The sequence below is a fragment of the Oryx dammah genome, unplaced genomic scaffold (genome assembly GCF_014754425.2).
Source record: "Oryx dammah isolate SB20612 unplaced genomic scaffold, SCBI_Odam_1.1 HiC_scaffold_23, whole genome shotgun sequence".
NCBI lineage: Eukaryota > Metazoa > Chordata > Mammalia > Artiodactyla > Bovidae > Oryx > Oryx dammah.
The window spans coordinates 117,242,908-117,262,383 of record NW_024070207.1 but is presented as its reverse complement, the minus strand read 5'-3'; the positions used below and the strand labels follow the sequence as shown (position 1 = coordinate 117,262,383).

Genomic DNA, 19,476 nt, shown 5'->3' with positions numbered 1-19,476 from the left:
CAAAAAAGTGTGAGTGCATCAGTGTGAGAGAAACCATGGGAAAACTGAGTTGGCTGTTTGACTCTAAAGACAGGAAGAAGTAGGGTGGTTTGTATAACATTTCAATTGTCCAACTGAGGAAGAAACATCATTTATGCATAGGGAGACCTCCTCACAATAGAGGGTGATCTTAGATAGTCCCATAATGAAGTGGGCTGGTATTCTAGAAGAGAATAAACAAGGCTAAGGGAGGTTGAGGTGTCCACTTTATAGCCTCTGGAGATCGGTAGGCATGATATGATAGGCATGATACAGAATATCTGAGGTAGAACTCTTGTGTACAAAGAATTTTCTTAAAGATGGTAGATAATTCAGCTTTATGCTGTGTATTTGTGTGTAACGCTTCCTCCAACTATCATATCCAACTACAGAGGAGGTAACTGACTGAGAGAGGTCAGGTCATGGGTCTAAAGTTTCATTTATAACTAGTAAGTGGCAGAGCCAGAATTTGAACCAGACTTGCCCAGTATCAAAACCTGTTCTTTGAAATGCTTCACTATATTCATTAGAGTGCCAGGTTACAAGGAGACTAGGTTCTAGAGTTGCTGTATAAATAAACATTAGGTATAGTAAAAAATATTCCTGAAAAATCCCTTATTGGTACCACACTGGGGAGCCAAGATGCCATTCTCTCCTAAGCCCAGTAGAGCTAGTTTTACCCCTAAGTTGGAACAAACAGTTGTTTCTTCAGCTGAGCACCCAGATGGGGTAGTTGGCTGCATTTGGAGGTCCTGTGGTACAGAAATAAGTGTTTTTAAACATGAGAATCACACCCACTGTGGAGTGATAGTTACATTAAGAAAGATATCAGAAGGACTGGGATTCATCTAAAAAAATCTGCAAGGTGTGGCTGTCCTTGTTTCTGCAGAGTTTAATGCTGATTCTAGTGCTATGGAGACCACATCCTGAACTGTTAGAATGATGGTCAAACAAGCAGTAAATCCTGAGCTTCGCTATGGTCGGATGGGGCTCACCAGGCCCTTTCTGTGTAGCCACCTGGCAGGCGATAGCCTTGGGCTTTCATTTAGATTGGTGTCCCAAGCCTTCTCTTCTAATCTCTAGGCCCATTTTTCTGCTGGTAAACATGCTTCCTGAGCACTTTAAAAAACTTATTGTTGTTCAGTTTCTAAATCATGTCTGAATCTTTGTGACCTTATAAACTGCAGCATGCCAGATTTCCCTGTCCTTTAGTGTCTCCCAAAGTTTGCTCAGACTCATGTCCATTGAGTCAGTGATACTATTCATCCATCTTATCCTCTGTCGCCCCCTTCTCCTGCCCTCAATCTTTCTGAGCATCCAGTTGTTTCCAGTGAGTTGGCTCTATGCATCAGGTGGCCAAAGTATTTGACCTTCAGCACCAGTCCTTCCAATGAATATTCAGGACTGATTTCCTTTAGGATTGACTGGTTTGATCTCCTTGCTCTCCAAGGGACTCTCAAGAGTCTTCTCCAGCACCACAGTTTGAAAGCATCAATTCTTCGGTGCTTAGCCTTCTTTATGGTCCAACTCTTACATCCATACATGATTACTGGAAAAAACCATAGCTTTGACTATACGGACCTTTGTCAGCAAAGTGATATCTCTGCTTTTTAATACACTGTGTAGGTTTGTCATAGATTTCCTTCTAAGCGTCTTTTAATTTCATGGCTGCAGTCACTGTCTGCAGTGATTTTGGAGCCCAGGAAAATAAAATCTGCCACTGTTTCCATTGTTTCCCCATCTATTTGTCATGAAGTGATGAGACTGGATGCCATGATCTTCATTTTTTGAATGTTGAGTTTTAACCCAGCTTTTTCACTTTCCTCTTTCACCTTCATCTAGAGGCTGTTTAGTTCCTCTTTGCTCTCTGTCATTAGGGTGGTATCATCTGCATAGTTGAGGTTGTTGATATTTCTCCCAGCAGTCTTGATTCCAGCTTGTGATTCATCCAGACTAGCATTTCCCATGATGTACTCTGCATATACATTAAATAAGTAGGGTGATAATATGCAGCCTTGATGTACTCCTTTAACAATTTGGAACCAGTCTGTTGTTCTATGTCTAGTTCTAACTGTTGCTTCTTGACCTGCATACAGATTTCTCAGGAGGCAGGTCAGGTGGTCTGGCATTCCCATCTCTTGAAGAATTTTCCACAGTTTGTTGTGATCCACACTGTCAAAGGCTTTAACATAGTCAGTGAAGCAGAAGTAGATGTTTTTCTGAAATTCTCTTGCTTTTTCTATCTCCATTGGATGTTGGCAATTTGATCTTCAATCAAAGATCAATCTGCCTTTTCTAAATCCAGCTTTTACATCTGAAAGTCTTTGGTTCACATACTGTTAAAGCCTAGCTTGAAGGATTTTGAGCATTACCTTGCTAGCATGTGAGATGAGTGCAATTGTATGGTAGTTTTGACATTCTTTGCTATTGCCCTTCTTTGGGATTGGAATGAAAACTGACGTTTTCCAGGCCTGTGGCCACTGCTCAGTTTTCCAAATTAGATGACATATTGAGTGCAGCACTTTCACAGCATCGTCTTTTAGGATTTGAAATAGCTCGGCTGGATTTCCATCACCTCCGCTAATTTTGTTCGTAGTGATGCTTCCTAAGGCCCACTTGACTTTGCTTTCCCAGATATCTGGCTCTAGGTGAGTGATCACACCATCGTGGTTATCTGGATCATTAAGACCTTTTTTGTATAGTTCTTCTGTGTATTCTTGCCACTGATTGTTAATCTCTTGTGCTTCTGTTAGGTCCTTGCCTTTTCTTTCCTTTATTGTGCCCATCGTTGCATGAAATATTCCCTTGATATGTCTGATTTTCTTGAAGAGATCTCTAGTCTTTCCCATTCTATTAAATATTTTCCTCTATTTCTTGAGTACTTTAAGCAACTAATGTTTACTAAACACCTGTTAAGTGCCAGGTACCATGTTGAGAGTACAAAAATGAGATATAACACTCTCATTCCCTGCCCTCCTAGAGCTTATAGACTATTGGAGGAGGTGGCTATTGATCAGACCATCACAAAGCAAATATATAATTATGATATGTGGTGAGCAGAAATTATACTGTGCTTTGAGGATGAAAAATGGAGGTGGGAAGTTAGGACCCAGCCTTAGCAGGCAAGGGGTTGATCAAGGAAGTCTTCCAGTGGGAAATCACATTTGAGTTGAAAGGGGAAGGGCTGATCCTTATTGTCCAGGTGAGGGAGTGGGACTGGGGGAAAGCAGGCAAGAGGAGGGAGGGAGCTGCACAAACAGAGACATTTACTATGAGCTTTGCATTTTATTCACCTCTCTTGCTGTGCTTAGAACTATCTTATAAGGTAATTTCTATCATTATCCCATTTTTCACATGACAGAACCTGAGGTATAAAGACTTCATTTAGCTTGGTTAAGGTCACAGCTAGGAAGCAGTTGGGCTAGAGTTCAAACACTGGACACCACTCTCTGGTCTTTGTCTCAGGAAGTGGATGGATGGTGATGTCATCTGTTAATCTGAGAAGCCCTGAATGAAAAACCAGTGTTGGGAGTATTGAGGCAAGATCATAAGATCAGTGTTGAGATTTGAGCTTTTGAGACAGCCAAAAGGCAGTGTCAAGGAGATGGTAGGATATACGTGGCCAGAGTCTGGGGACAGTCAGGACTGAATAGAAGTATTTGGCAGCCATTGGCCATTAAGAGGACTTACCAGATCATGCACAAAAGTCAGACAGGTTCTTGCCCAGGTCTAGCCATATGCTGCGTGACCTGAGGCAAGTTCCTTCTCTTTTCTGTAACGTGAATTAGTTGGAATGGATTTAATAGTCCATTGTAATTCTCTGCAACTGTCTGATTCCCTTAATGTTTGTTTGGTGTCAGTGGAGGTCCCTCCTCCTGTTTGGAGCATTGCCTTCAGTTTAAGAGGAGAACAAGGGGGCTTTTTTGGGACAGCAGTCTGTGGTTTTCATGGCTGATGTGTTTTTCTTCAGTTCTTAGGTTTCCTTCTTATGTCTGTCAACTTGATTTGGCTGGACTGCACATCACAGAAAGCAGATGCCAACCAGAATTAGCCATGTAGATGAGAGGATGTGACGTGAAGGATTTTGGTGGTAGGCGATTAACAGGGATTGGTCGTGGTGCTAGACTGTGCCAGAGTCACTCATTCCCCACGTTGCTGTGCCCATGACAGCCTCACTCTCTTGTAGCTTCCTCTGTGGCCTTGTATTTAAATCCTTCCTGTCTTCGTTGGAAGGGGCATGGCCTCTGGGAACTGGGGAAGGCTTTCAGGGACTCTGGGTTGGCACTGTTGCAGCTTGTGGGCTTGGCGTTTCAGAGGTGCTTATGTGGATTCAGTGCCCAGATGTTTTTATTTTTTCATTAAGATGTTGGATATTTTTCCCCATGAAATTTCAGATACTGAGCACACAACCTATGTTGGTGAATAATTGACAGTGTTTGTAAAGAAATGATAAATCTTATTTCCTCCTTCTCTGTTGTAGTGTGTTGATAGATCATTTTGTGGTTTTTTAATTTTAATTTCCTTTGGCCATGTGGCATGCGGGATCCTGTTTCCCCAACCAGGGACCAAACCCACTCTCTCTGCATTGAAAGTACAGAATCTTCACTACTGGATCACCAGGGAAGCCCCTTTGTGGTCTACTTTTCACAAGTGATCTTAACCATCTAGATCGCATAGCCGTTTATGATTTTGCTGGTGTAGGGTTTGGAATTGACCTTCCTGCTCCCACCATACACCACTGCTTCTGTCTTTGCCATGGTTGCCAGAAACTACCTTGTGTTAAGTCCGTGTCTCATTGACCCCTTGGCAGCATTTAACAATGACCACCTTCTTAAAATGCCCTCTTCAGCCTCACTCTTGCCCTCTTGGTTTTCTCCTTTGTCTCAGTTTATCTATGCTTTTTTCCCATTGATAGCATGAAGTGTGAGAACTTTCTAATGTTTCTTGTACATGTGGGGTTCCCTTTTTTTTTTTCATTCTTAAAAAGCAGTTCATTGCTTGTTCACTCATTTATCTGTGAGCCTCACCTGGAGGAATGGGCATCCCATATTTCTTGGTTTTCCATCCCTGAGGTAGCCAAGGTAGTCCATTTGTTTTGTATCATTTTGGGAATGTTTTATGTATATATAAGCACATACAGCTATTCTTATATATGTAATATATGCATATACCTTAACCTGGCTTTAGGGAGACTGGTCTGAGAAATAAAATATCCTTCCAACTAGATCCCACTAAAAATATCTTTTACTCAATTTTTAAACTGTAAACATATGTGCTGTGATTTTTTTTTTCCTTTCTGAAGGGATGAACTTAATAGTCTTCTAGGGGCAGATCTCAAAACTTACTGTATATATGTAGGATCAGTTCTTAGAAATGGAATAACTGGGTGAGATGGCTATACATTTTTAGTTTTTGGTAGAGATTTTCAAATTAGAGACTGTGCACATTTATACACTTATTAACAATGTATGAGAGTGTGTCTTTTCTCATATCCATGCAAATGCACTGTGCTAAGAGACTTAGGAATCTTGGTCAGTATGATAAGTAAAAAATGAAATATTGGTGTAGTTTTTTTAGCATTTCTCTTTTATGGTTGAGAGGAGGTCCTGGGTCCCTGATGCACTTGGAGGAGGTTAGGAACTCCACGTCTTTTTGGTTCTGGAGCACCCCAGGCCTGCTGGCACTGATTTGTTGTTTCTGCCTTCTTGACAGCAAAGTTAAATTAGTTTATGGGTAGAGAGCGAAAGTGAAAGTGTTAGGCACTTAGTCGTTTCTGACTCTTTGCAATCCCATGGACTGTAGTCCACTCAGGCTCCTCTGTCCATGGGATTCTCCAGGCAAGAATACTGGAGTGGGTTGCCATTTCCTTCTCCAGGGGATCTTCCCAATCCAGGGATCAAACCCGGGTCTCCCTCATTGGAGGCAGATTCTTTATGGGTAGAGATTAGGGCTGGGAAAATCTGTTTTAGGGATGGTAAATATCAACACACACACACACACAGAGAGAGAGAGAGAGTGTGTGTGTGTGTCTGTGTTGACCTCTCAAAGTTGCTGAAACAGCCAAATTCTCTTCCTCTGACTAAATGGAAGGAGGAGGGGAAAGGAGGGAGGAAGAAGAGCAGGAGGAGGGAGAGAGGGAAAGAAGGGAGGGAGGGAGAGGGTATATGTTTGTTTGCCTTTGTGTATAACTGGAAAAACTAGTTTGATAAATTTTATAGGAATGCATGTGATTTATTCTTAGTTTGACATCTTGTTTTACCACATTCATTCCCCATTTGATTTCAAACCCTAGCTGGAGTTTGATCATCTCCTAAGGGGTAGATGGTTGATGTGTGTGTTCTACTTCCCTGACTCTACCTAGAACCCACAGATACCCCAGTGGTCACTGTTATTACCACAAAGAGGTCCTGTATTTCACAGCATCCAGCCTCCTTTTCCTCCTTAATTCCTTCATCTACTTATAATTCGTTTTGAAATTTTCTATCCCTTATTTTTAAAACATTTTACTGAATGATATTGAAATTTACTTTTCTCAGCCTACATCTTTTGTAGCTGTCTCTTATAGTATTCCTCAGGTGCTCCCAATGTACCCACACTTCTTAATGATTCAAGTGATTGTAGTCACCTAATTTCTTCACTGAGAGACACTTCTACATGAAAGGCAAACGTGTATTACAGGATGAGAATATTAAGGAGATACTGGATCACTGAAAGAAAGGTGGCTCCAGGACATAAGAAGAGGGTGCTTGGGATAGAGATTGAAGGATGTTTATGGGACAAAGATGTTATTCAGTAAATAGCATGACTAATTGGGTTGCCACCTTAAGGTATTTCAGAATCCATGCTTAGAGGCAGTGAGAAATATCAAAATGGTACGCTGGTACATATGAGGATTCCAGCATCCATGTGGTTAGACAGGTTGGTTACATGAAAGCAAGTAAGCACATTTTAATTGTGGGGTCAGTGTTGCTTTTCTACCCCATCTCTATGAGCATTTCATTAAAGGTTTATGGTGTTCAGAAGTTTCGTGGTAGTAGCTGGGGCCCCCACTGATTGATAGTCAGGGTGCCTCTGAATTAGCCTCTTATTGTAGCTGAAAACACCCAGTTGAACTCCTGGTGTCAGAGTACTTTGTAAAGCTGGAAAGGAGTGTGGTATTTGATTCCTAGGCCCCTTTGGTCTTAGTAGATAGTGTGGTGTGAACAGGAAAGGCTCCTTACAGCAGCACCATTTCACCCCTAAGTGCATCAGTATCCCCAGACTTAAGTGGGGCAGGCGGTGTCATGCCCCCTATCACCTATCCCAACAGGAGGTGCTACCGACCGAGTGCTTCTCTGCCCCCTTACTCTTCTGGACTCTTCACTAGTCTGTACCCTTTCAGCCCTCCCAGCAGTGTTGCTTGCAGGGTAGATTGCCTGTAACATTTTGTCCTTGACTCATCCATTGGGAAATAGTAAGTAACCTCTAAGGGTTAGCTACCATGCCAGCGTGCCCTGAGGCTGACAGACATGGTCATTTTTTTCCTGATATGAAAACATACCAGATGCTATAAGCAAAAGTTATGTAAGAAATAAGATGGTGCTCTGTATAATTTAATAGTTCACTGGCCAGAATCTGCAACTAAACTAGATAATGGTGAGGGAGGTGTAAGTATAGGATATTCACATCCTCAACTGAGATCTTCAGTCTGCAGAATTAATAGCAATAATATAGGCATTGCTGTGCGGTTAATTCTTAAAAGGAAATGGTACATCATTAAAGGATGGATGGATGGATGTTTAAGATAGGAAGAACCCCAGAGCTTGCTGAGTGAGAGTACATGTTCTGGACTCTGTTCATATTCTGACTCTACCATTTACTAGGTGTGTGGTCTTGGTATGTCACTTCCATTCCCTAATCCTCAGTTTCCTGTTCTCCAAAATGAAGCTCATGGGGCCTACTTTGCAGGGTTGTTGTGAAGATGAAAACAGATCCAGTATATTAGGTGCTCACAATGTCTGACACTTAGCAAAATCATGAATATGTATTAGGTAACATTCTTCGATGTCTGTGGTGATTATTAAAAAATTTTTAGTTTATCTTTATAAGCAGCAACTGTGCGTTGCTCATTATACTCAAGAGATTCCTATAGTTTGGCCTTCAGGCTTCTATGCTGTTGAGATTAGATCCCTCAGTAAGTTTGGTAGTATGTGATTAAAGGCATCTTTGTAGATTTATTTCCATGAAGAAACTGATAAAGTTAAATTGCTCTGTTAGGATTTAATTGTGATTAACTTCACTGTAGGCAAAACTAGAAATTATTTATTGCAACTTCCAGTGAATCTATAATTATTTCAAACTAAAAAGTAAAAAAAAAAAAAAAAGTTTTTTACCGTCTCTGATTTCATAGGCGAGTCTAGCCTTTACACTGCTGAGTGACAGTTGCTGGTAAGTGCATTTAAAGTTCAGCTCCAGTCATTATAGGAGAACTCAGGTTAACTGTTCTGTCTGTGAGTTAGAATTGACAGTTTTTCTGGTCATTTGCCAGACATCTTTTGAATGTTTACTGCTTGATAGGTACTTTTCTAGGCGCTGGGGATATAACTGTTATCAGAATAGAAACAATTTCCTGTCATCATGGGCCTTATGTTAGAATGAGAGTGAGGTAGGAAACGGGACAAGACTATATAGACAGAGTATGATACAGAATGGTTGGATGTGAAAGACAAAATCACTGAGCTCTGTCTACTCCTCTAGCTCCTTTCTTCATTTAACAATTTTTCTCAGTTTTACCATAGCCCTCTTTTTTTCTGTACTCTGTACTAAGTCCCTGAGAGTCTCCTGCAAACTCATGAAAGATAGAGTCATATCTTTCAAGCACGGAAAGATGGCTGTAAAGATGCATCTGTATGCTGTGCCTATAGATAGTCTGCATGAGCAATCCAATTAGAAAGCTGTGATTAGGTGGTCATATTACAAAAAGAAGATGGCTTCATGCTTCATCTTTGGTGCCATTGGTACTAGGCAGGTCTGCCTTTCCTTTGGGCCTTGCTTGAAGAGTTGGTTGGTTAGAGTAATAGCTGCTATAACAAATGACCTGCATGTTAATGACTTCCCACAATAGATTGTTTCTCACTCATCTCACAGGTTGGCAGACAGCTTTCCTCCACATAGTGATTCAGGTGCCAGCAGTCCTTGTGTCCTGTGGCCTTGCTATCCCCTTCTCAGTGGGCCAAGGGGTGCTAGCCCTGCTGGGCATTGGTGCAGGTCACTTGCACTCCCCTTGCATTGGCTTGAACTTAGTCGCATGTCTGTGGCTAACTGCAAGAAGGGCTGGAAAATGTCATTCCTGGCTGGGCAGCCACTCAGTGAGACCCGTACACCAAGCAGGTAGGACGTGAATGATCAAAGGACAGCCAGCATAATCCCACATAGAAGCACAGCTATCATTTGCTTCTCTGACTCTTCTTTTTTCTCTGCCCCATGATGGATCAGTTCCTATCTTTCTTTAGGCTGTTTAATGGTCATGTAGGCTATAGTCTAGTCTTACAGCCTGTGAGCCAGTCTTTCCCTTTAGGGTGGTTGAGTCCTCTCACACCTTTGCTCATGAAATCATGCTTTGATCTGTGGTTGTTCTATGGCATTCTTATTTCCAAAAGAATGTTAACAGGGGAGGTGTCCTCACATAGACACTGTGGGCTTGCTAGGAGTTTTTGCTCCCCCAGATGATTTGTTGTTTGCTAAGCATCAAAAGGACTTTGTTCTACTATCATCATTGCACACTCAGGTGAAATGGCTGGACTCTAAAGCAGCATTTATAGGAGGCCTCCAGGGTAGAATTATATGCTAAACAGAAATGTTCTGTAGTTGAAAAAATATACACTCCCTTCTTAAGTTCTCCCCAACATGCCTTCTTGCAATTCATATTTTTCAACTATGTTTGATTTTAAGATACTTTAGGGGTAGATGTTGCCTTTTGGGATTTTATTAATAGTATTACTTTTTTTAATGAGTCTTTTGAAGTCTCTTTCATTATAAACAGCCTGTTTTCCCCAGAGATAACAACTTGCAGTGTGAGATATTTGGATTTCACTTGAAACAAAACTGAGGGTTTGAATGTTTTAAATATAAGCAAATCTAATTCTCCTGTGTCTAGAGAAACTGTATAATGAACCATATGTATGTGGCTTAAGCACACAGATGTGGAAGATTCTCTCTCTCTCTTTTTATATTTTCTTGAGAACACTACCAGAGCTCAAAATTGGCACCAAGTACCAAAGATCTCCACCCAGCCAACCAGACCACTAGAGGTGGGGTGAAACTGGGGGTGCTTCTTGGGCACAAGTGGAGGTGGAGCTCCTCCTGGTTCTGGCTTCTCTTCAGAGGCCCAAGGCTCACTGCTCCCTCATCTCCATTTCTCAGTGCCTCTAGTCTTTGCAAGTAGACATTTTCTCTTAGGTGACTGACTTTTCAGATCTTTGATTATTATGGTTGCCTTTTGGCAACCCATTCCAGTATTCTTGCCTGGAGAATCCCATGGACGGAGGAGCTTGGTGGGCTACAGTCCACGGGTTGCAAACAGTCGGACATGACTGAGCGACTTCACTTCACTTCACTTTTGGGTTCATTGAGGTTGGCTCAGATGGTAAAGAATCTGCCTGCAATGCAGGAGAACCCAGATTTGCCATCTCACCACAGGGACCAGATGCAGGGAACCATCTCCTCCAAATGAACCCAAAGTGAAAGTGAAGTGTTAGTCGCTCAGTCGTGTCTGATTCTTTGTAACCTCATGGACTATAGCGCAGAAGGCTCCTCTGTCCATGGGATTCTTCAGGCAAGCATACTGGAGTGGATTGCCATTCCCTTTTCCAGGGGATCTTCCCGACCCAGGGATCGAACTCGGGTCTCCCACATTGCAGGCAGACTCTCTGCCGCCTGAGCCACCAGGGAATAGATCAGCTTTGTTTTGGAATATTTTGGCTTCAGGTATGTGGCATGTGATCTTCCCCTTCCATATGCCTTTACCTGTCTCTGAAATCGCTCACTTAATGGATGAGGAACTTGAGACCTCCATAGCGATCAGACCATGAGACTGACAGGGATGTCTGTTGATAGATCTCAAGCTTTAAAAGATGAAATGGATTTACAGGCTTTCTTTCATTGAGCACAGCTTAGAGTAGTGTTTCTGCATCTCTTTCAATATAAGATATAACCCTGAAGTTATTAGAGCCTGTCAATAAATGGCCCTTCACCTGGCTTTGTAGTGTCTGTGCTGTGCCTGCTAGGGATTGTATGTGGAATGAAGCCTTAGATGATACAACTCTTGCCCTCCAGAGTGAAACCTGAATGAAGATATTTAACAACTTTAAATGTTCAAAAACTGTATGATACTTGGGATTCACATTGTAAGATGCTCAAATCACTTGGTTTGTCAAATCAGTTAAAAACATGCAGTGAGAAGCAAAAGGAAAGAGATTGGGGTCAATTAATGTGTTTTGTGTGAGCTGGTAGAAGGGCCACACCATGTACAGGTTGCCCAGTGTTCACATGCCCTCCCTTGTTGTTGGAAGGCACTTTTGGTTTTAAGGAGTAGGTGCTCTTCCTGTCAGCTTAAGTTTTCTTGAGAAGGAGAAAGGGGTTGGGGTTCTCATGGGAATCCAAGAAATGAGAGACAAGGAGTGGCCCAGTGGTCCCCAGTAATGGGAGCTCTTAGTTATTCATATTTATTCCTCTATTAACAGGCTTTGCCCTAGTTGAGTTGACTTTAGTGTCCATTTACCTTTTGGCTCCCAACAACCCCTGGACTCTTTCTAGTACTTCTGTACCTCACAGGTTCTGCTTATGCTTGGTTCTGGCTGTCTCATGACTTTAAGTCCCAGCTGGCCCCAGCTTGACACCACAGCTCTGCTGTACATCTGCTCAGGGTCTGCTTTCTCTGCTGGTTTATCTTTCCACTTTTATCTATATCCCCAAGAATGAGCATCTGGCCCAGCTTGTTCTCTCTAGAGAAGAGCTTTCTACACCAGAGCATCCTGTGCACCCACCCACCCTTACTCGGACTGAGGTGGAGGAGATCAGGCATGAGTTGGGCCATGTGGTGCACATGTGGTACCAGACCCATCTTTGTAGCAGAGCTGGGGGGCTAGGGAGCAGGCAGCACCTCTGCAGTGCCTGTGGGCATGGCAAGTACATCAGAGAGCCCTTCAGGGCCATGGAGCTTGTGAATGGGTAGGATTTGTGCACACTGGGATCACAGAAAGAGTGTTTTGGGGAGAAGGCACAAATCTGACCCGTGAGGAGAGACCATATGGGCTGTCAGAAGCCTGCTATGTGACCAAGGAGGAGGCTGGATTATAAGGGTCGTAAAAGCAAGGTGGAGGAGGTGAATTTGTTTTATTGAGTAACAGGTCATACTGTAACCTTTTAAGCAGAGAAAATCAGCCACTTTCTCCTTTTTATTCCTGATTTCTACTGTCAGGTTAGACTTCCCTGGTAGCTGAGCTGGTAAAGAATCCACCTGCCGTGCAGGAGACCCTGGTTCGATTCCTGGGTCAGGAAGATGCCCTGGAGAAGGGAGAGGCTACCCACTCCAGTATTCTTGGGCTTCCCTGGTGGCTCAAACAGTAAAGAATCCGCCTGCAATGTGGGAGACCTGGGTTCAGTCCCTGGGTTGGGAAGATCCTTGGAGGAGGGGCATGGAAATCTACTCCAGTATTCTCGCCTGGAGAATCCCCATGGACAGAGGAGCCTGATGGGCTACAGTGCATGGGATCTCAAAGAGTCGGACATGAGTGAGCAACTAAGAACAAGAGACTACTGATGCCACTCAGGAGTCAGGTAATATGAGAGAGGAAATAGAGTGAGCAGATGGTCATGGGATTGGGAAAAGAACAAGCAAGGGCTGACGCTAACAACGATTGGGTATGGCAGCTTTGGTTCCAGGCATGAAGGGGAGTGCATTCTAGGGGATTGGATGCTTCCATGTTAGTACCAAGGAATGTAGCAGCCAACACCTAGCATGGAAATTCTGGCAACAGATTAAAAAAACTGCATTTATCTGCTGACTCTTAAGAGTTCCGTGAAGTCTATGGGCATGTCCCTTAAACTTTCTGAGCCTCAGTTTTCATCTGGGAAAATGATACTACTAACTCCTGTGGCTACTTCTCAAAAGTTTGAGGTACTCAGGTGAGTTAGAGGGTGAAATACCCTCTTTGTGAGTTTCAAAACACTCTTTGAATTTAAGGCATTAATTAATGGATAATGACTTCCAGGGCATTTAAAAATGGTCTGATTTACGTTTAGTGGAAACTCATCTAGTATGAAAACTTCAAAGATGGCCAAGGTTATATTACAACTCAAGCTTTTATAGACTTGTTTCTTCTCTGAATGGCATTAGAGGAAAGTCAAGTGTTCCTGGGAAGAATTGCTTCCAAAATGGGGTGTGTATGTGTTGGGGAATTTGGGGCAGGGGACAGAGATGATCTACTGTTTTTTTTCTGGTGCTAGTGACTAGAATACCTTCCTAATGATTAGTTCCTTGATAGTGCATTCAAGAAGCAGGCAACTTGATGGCTCATTAGTAGTAATACTTCTTTCCTAGTCTCCTTTTGTCTTAAAGGCTTACCCTCCTTGTTCCATGAAGGTGGCGTTTGCAAGAAGCACCTTAACCTCAGAGTAGACAGGAGGGATAGAACAAAGCTCTGGGCTGCTCTTTCCAGAATCACCATTTTTGCTTCTTTTCCGGTTCCCTTGCAGAGCTTACTCTCCTGCACTACTACACTGGTTCTGTATCCTTAAATTCTCAACTTTGGCTTGCATGCCCCCTAGTGGCAGGTCAGATGCACCCCCTTGTTACCCTGTTTGTTGCGGTACCATGACAGCCCATCCCTGCACTCCACTCTATTACTAAGTAGAACCCTCAGTTCACAAATGTGGAATGAGAGGTTTGATGATTCTGACTTGCCACTCAAGTGGGACCTGGGGACATGGGACTTGATTCTGAGCATTTGATTCCCAGATTTATACACTGGGAATGACTCAGAAAAAAAGATGATGTAGTTATAACTGTTTTAGATTTTTTAAAAAATGACTTAAAAAGAATCTAGATTATTTTATGATCTGCTTAGCTAATTTGAAAGGATCAAAATGTTGCGAATATTTGAAGAAAAGAATGATTGTATTTTCCCCCCTTCATCACATTGGTAAATCTTTTGTCACTTACCCTAGTGTTCAGTATTTCATGTTTAGTCCTGTTAGCAACTTTGGGGAACACACACAAAAAAGTATAAAGCATCATGTCTGCCCTTCAGAAGTTTATGTTCACATTAAACTCTAGTCACGAGGTGTTCACATTTATTCCCTTGAGAAAAAAATAAGTATAATCCTCGGTAACTTTTATTGGGATTTAATATTTCTACTTCATTTCACAAAAGACGGATTCTGTGAGCATTTGCTTATTGATTTCTTTTTAAAGTCCTTTTCAGTGGAGAGAGAACTGCAGGATAACAGCACTAGTTACCCAGACGAACCCTGGAGGATAACGGAAGAGCAGCGCGAGTACTATGTCAACCAGTTCCGGTCCCTTCAGCCTGATCCGAGTTCCTTCATTTCAGGTAATGAAGTGTGGTAGGTGAGAACACAGGTCCCAGCTTGCTGTCTCACATAAATAACAGTGCCCATCTTGAGAAATAGTCCATTCAAAATGAGTATAAAAACCTTCTATGATTTCAGTTTGTTTTTCTCTGAGGTTGAATTTCTTACCAACTATTATCCATGTAGAAAAATACTTGGCAATGGTATTTGGAAGTTTGTGTTTCCATTTCAAAGGAGTTAAATGGGAATATGAAGCATCCTGGTCCAGATCCTGTGCCTTATTAGCTGGAGCAGTTCTGGAAATGAGTGTTACACCAAGGTGACACCTTTAATTGCCTACTCATTATGTTGGTATTAGAGCAAGGACATAGTGTAGCCTCCCAATGAGTTGCTGTCACAGTTCTCCTTATGCTATATACACCTTAGAGTTCAAGTTCATGCTCATTTTCTTTGACTCCAGTCTTTCTCTGGTTTTTCTGAGAGAAAAAAATTTGTTGGAAAATTAGCCAGCATTTTTATGTCCATATATTAGTTCTTCTGTAGTATCTTCAGAAATATATATTCCTGTTGAGTTCTCATGCAAAATTCAAGCTGAGAGGAATTGATTTTGTTCCTACGTGCCTATATTTCACCTGGCTGAAGACTAAACAAGCTGAAAAGTAGAGTCTGGAAGAAAAATTCATAAAACGTTGTTTTTATACTTCAATTGTGAAGAATGACAGTATGTCCTTGATAGTTGTTACCTGACACATTGCAGTGTGGACTAAAATTAATTTTCTCTCCTGACATGGTGTGTAGTTGGAATATACCTGTATAAACACAGATATCATTGTCTGATTGGTAGTAGTGGCTTTATTTGAAGGCAGAATGTTGTAGATACAACAAATTAATGTTGACAAATGATTTAAAAAAAACCAGAAACCCAGATTTCGTGTATTGACCACAAGTTCATTTTATACACTGCTTAAATGAGTTTCTTCACAATGTATATACAGATATTTAGCCAAATGAAAATAGGTACTTGTTAGGAATGTTTTTATTTTCTTTTAAACCTTTATATCTCATAGAGTTTCAAATGCAAACACAGCTCTAGTGGCCAGTATAACAAACCTCTATATACTTACCACTCAGCTCTCACAATTTGTTTTTATCTACAGCCTCTCTGAGCCTTGATGGTTTTGAAGCAATTTCCAGACCATTTCATTTGAAAATATTTCAGGATGTATCTGTAAAGATAAGACCACTATTAAAAACATAACCACAACTCATTGGCACATTTTAAAAAAACCACAAAATAACCCACAAATTGCTTAATATCAAGTCTTGCTCAGATTTCCCTGATTGTCTCGCAACTGCGTTTTCAAAATTTTAGTTTGATCAAGGGCAGGAGAGGTTCATACATTGCAATCAATTAATGGCCCCTTTTAAAAAACACTTTAAGTCTACATACTGTAAGATTCATCCATTTAAAGTGTACTATTCAATGTTTTTAGTATAGTCACAATCTAGATGTAGAACTCTGGGAGATAGTGGAGGATAGAGGAGTCTGACATGCTGCAGTCCATGGGGTAGTAAAGAATCAGATATGACTTAACTGAAGAACAATAGATTTAGAACACTTCCCCCAAACCACCTACTTACTAGTATTTATTTCCCATTCCTGCTTTCCCTACCACCCATCCCTTAGCCTTAGGTTACCATTTTAAACTACTTTCTCTGTCTGTAGAGTTGCCAGTTCTGGGCTGTTCATATAAATGAAATTGTGTAATATGTGTTTTTTGGTGTGTGACCTCTTTTACGTAGCATGTTTTTAAGGTTCATCCATGCTGTGGTATATACCAGAACTTCACTCCATTATCATTCCATTGTATGGATAGACCATATTTTATTTATCTTTTCATCATTTGATTGACTTTTGGGTTGTTTTCTCTTTTTGGCTATCAGGAATCATGCTGCTCTGAACATTTGTGTACATGTTTTTGTGTAGATGTATGTTTTTGTCTCTCTTGGATATATACCTAAGAGTAGAATATCTGGCTTATATGATAACTCTATATTTAACCTTTTGAGAACCAGTCAGACTATTTTCCAAAGTGACTGCACCACTTTACATTGCCACTAGCAGTGTCTAAGGGTTCTAATTACTCCACATCCTTGCCAACACTTGTTACTATCTTTTGGTTGAATCCACCTTAGTGAATGTGAAGTGATATCTCTTTGTAGATGAAGAATGACATTGACCATCTTTTTATGCTCTTATTGGCCATTTGTATATCTTCTTTGGAGAAATGCCTATTCAAATCCTTTTCTGTATTTAAAATTTTTCTTAGTTTTTGGCCATACCTCGCAGCATATGATGTCTTCATTCCCCAGCCAGGGGACAAATCCGTGTTCCTCAGTGTGGAAGCATAGACTCTATACCACTGGACCACCAGGGAAGTCCCACCTTTGCCATTTAAAAAAATTGTTGGGTGGTAAGAGTTCTCTATTCTAGATACAAATTCTCTAGATATATGATTTGAAAATATTTTTTCCCTAGTCTGTGGCTTGTCCTTTTATTTTTCTGATGGTGTCTTGCAAAGCAAAAAAGTTTAATTTTGATGTCCAGATTATTTTTTTTTGTTGCTTGCATGACAATCATATCTAAAAAAATCAGTGCTTAATTCAAGGTTATGAAAATGTGTTTATTTGCCTCTAAGCAGGAATATATATGGAATATATATTATAGTTTTATTATTATTATTTTTGGCTTGTGGGATCTTAGTTCCCAAAACAGAGGTTGAACCTGGGCCTCCAGCAGTGAAAGCACAGAATCTTAGCCACTGGACTGCCAGACAATTCCTTATATCATAGTTTTCTTCCTTCCTTCTTCTCTCCCTCCTTCCCTTTCTCTCTCCCTTTTTCTCTTTCTTTCATGTGGGATCTTAATTCTGAGAAATGAAATGAAATGTTAGTCGCTCAGTCATGTCCAACTCTTTGTGACCCCATGAACTGTAGCCCACCAGGCTCCTCCGTTCATGGAATTTTCCAGGCAAGGACACTGCAGTGGTTTGCTGTTCTCTCCTTCAAGGGATCTTCCCAACCCAGGGATCCAACCTGGGTCTCTTGTGTCTCCTGCATTGGCAAGTGGGTTCTTTCCTGTTGAACCACCTGTGAGGCTTATAATGGTTACTGGTCTTTGTTTTTTTGTTTTTTTTTTTATGTCTCTGTATATTGGATGTGTTAAAATTTGGTCACTGATGGATCAATGTTGTGTGTCACTTCAGTTCAGTCATGTCGAACTCTTTGCGACCCCATGGACTGCAGCGTGCCAGGCTTCCCTGTCCATAACCAACTCCTGGAGCTTACTCAGACTCATGTCCATCGAGTCAGTAATGCTGTCCACCCATCTCAGTCATCCCCTTCTCCTCCCATCTTCAATCTTTCCCAGCATCAGGGTCTTTTCAAATGAGTCAGCTCTTCATGTCAGGTGCCCAAAGTATTGGAGTTTCAGCTTCAGCATCAGTCTTTCCAAAGAATATTCAGGACTGATTTCCCTTAGGATTGACTGGTTGGATCTCCTTGCTGTCCAAGGGACTCTCAAGAGTCTTCTCCAACACCACAGTTCAAAAGCATCAATTCTTTGATGCTCAGCTTTCTTTATAGTCCAATTCTCACGTTCATACATGACTACTGGAAAAACCATAGCTTTGACTAGACTGACCTTTGTTGGCAAAGTAATGTCTCTGCTTTTTAATATGCTGTCTTGGTTGGTCATAACTTTTCTTCCAAGGAGCAAGCGTCTTTTAATTTTATGGCTGTAGTCACCATCTGCAGTAATTTTGGAGCCCAAGAAAATAAAATCTGCCACTGTTTCCATTGTTTCCCCATCTATTTGCCATGAAGTGATGGGACTGGATGCCATGATCTTAGTTTTTTGAATGTTGAGTTTTAAGCTAACTTTTAAATTCTTCTCTCTCACTTTCATCGGGAGGCTCTTTAGTACTTTGCTTTCTGCCATAAGGGTAGTGTCATCTGCATATCTGAGGTTATTGATATTTCTCCTGGCAATCTTGATTACAGCTTGTGCTTCATCCAGCCTGGCATTTTGCATGATGTACTCTGCATATAAGTTACATAAGCAGGATGACAGTATACAGCCTTAACATACTCCTTTCCCGATTTGGAACCAGTCTGTTGTTCCATGTCCAGTTCTGTTGCTTCTTGACCTGCATACAGATTTCTCAGGAGGCAGATCAGGTGGTCTGGTATTCCCATCTCTTGAAGAATTTTCCACAGTGTGTTGTGATCCACACAGTCAGAGGCTTTGGTGTAGTCAATAAAGCAGAAGTAGATGTTTTTCTGGAACTCTATTGCTTTTTCAGTGATCCAGCAGATGTTGGCAATTTGATCTCTGGTTCCTCTGCCTTTTCTAAATCCAGCTTGAACATCTGGAAGTTCACGGTTCATATACTGTTGAAGCCTGGAGGATTTTGAGCATTACTTTGCTGGCATGTGAGTGCAATTGTGTGGTAGTTTGCACATTCTTTGGCATTGCCTTTCTTTGGGATTGGAATGAAAACTGACCTTTTCCAGTCCTGTGGCCACTGTTGAGTTTTCCAAATTTCCTGGCATATTGAATATAGCACTTTCATAGCATCATCTTTTAGGATTTGAAATAGCTCAACTGGAATTCCATCGCCTCCACTAGCTTTGTTCGTAGTGATGCTTCTTAAGGCCCACTTGACTTCTCACTCTAGGATGCCTCACTCTAGGTGAGTGCCCACACCATCATGGTTATCTGGGTCATTAGGATCTTTTTTGTATAGTTCTTCTGTGTATTCTTGCCACCTGTTCTTAATATCTTCTCCTTCTGTTAGGTCCTTACTGTTTCTGTCCTTTATTGTG

General features: G+C 41.4%; 1 protein-coding gene across 2 annotated transcripts in view; it reads left to right on the top strand.

Moving 5' to 3' along the window:
- The window catches only part of REPS2 (RALBP1 associated Eps domain containing 2), a 251,685-nt gene that overhangs the window by 96,728 nt on the left and 135,481 nt on the right, over positions 1–19,476 (top strand). For both annotated transcript variants that reach the window (XM_040266555.1, XM_040266554.1), the window contains exon 6: positions 14,471–14,609. In XM_040266555.1, coding sequence (XP_040122489.1) covers positions 14,471–14,609 — 139 coding nt within the window. The remainder of the gene's footprint in view (positions 1–14,470; positions 14,610–19,476) is intronic.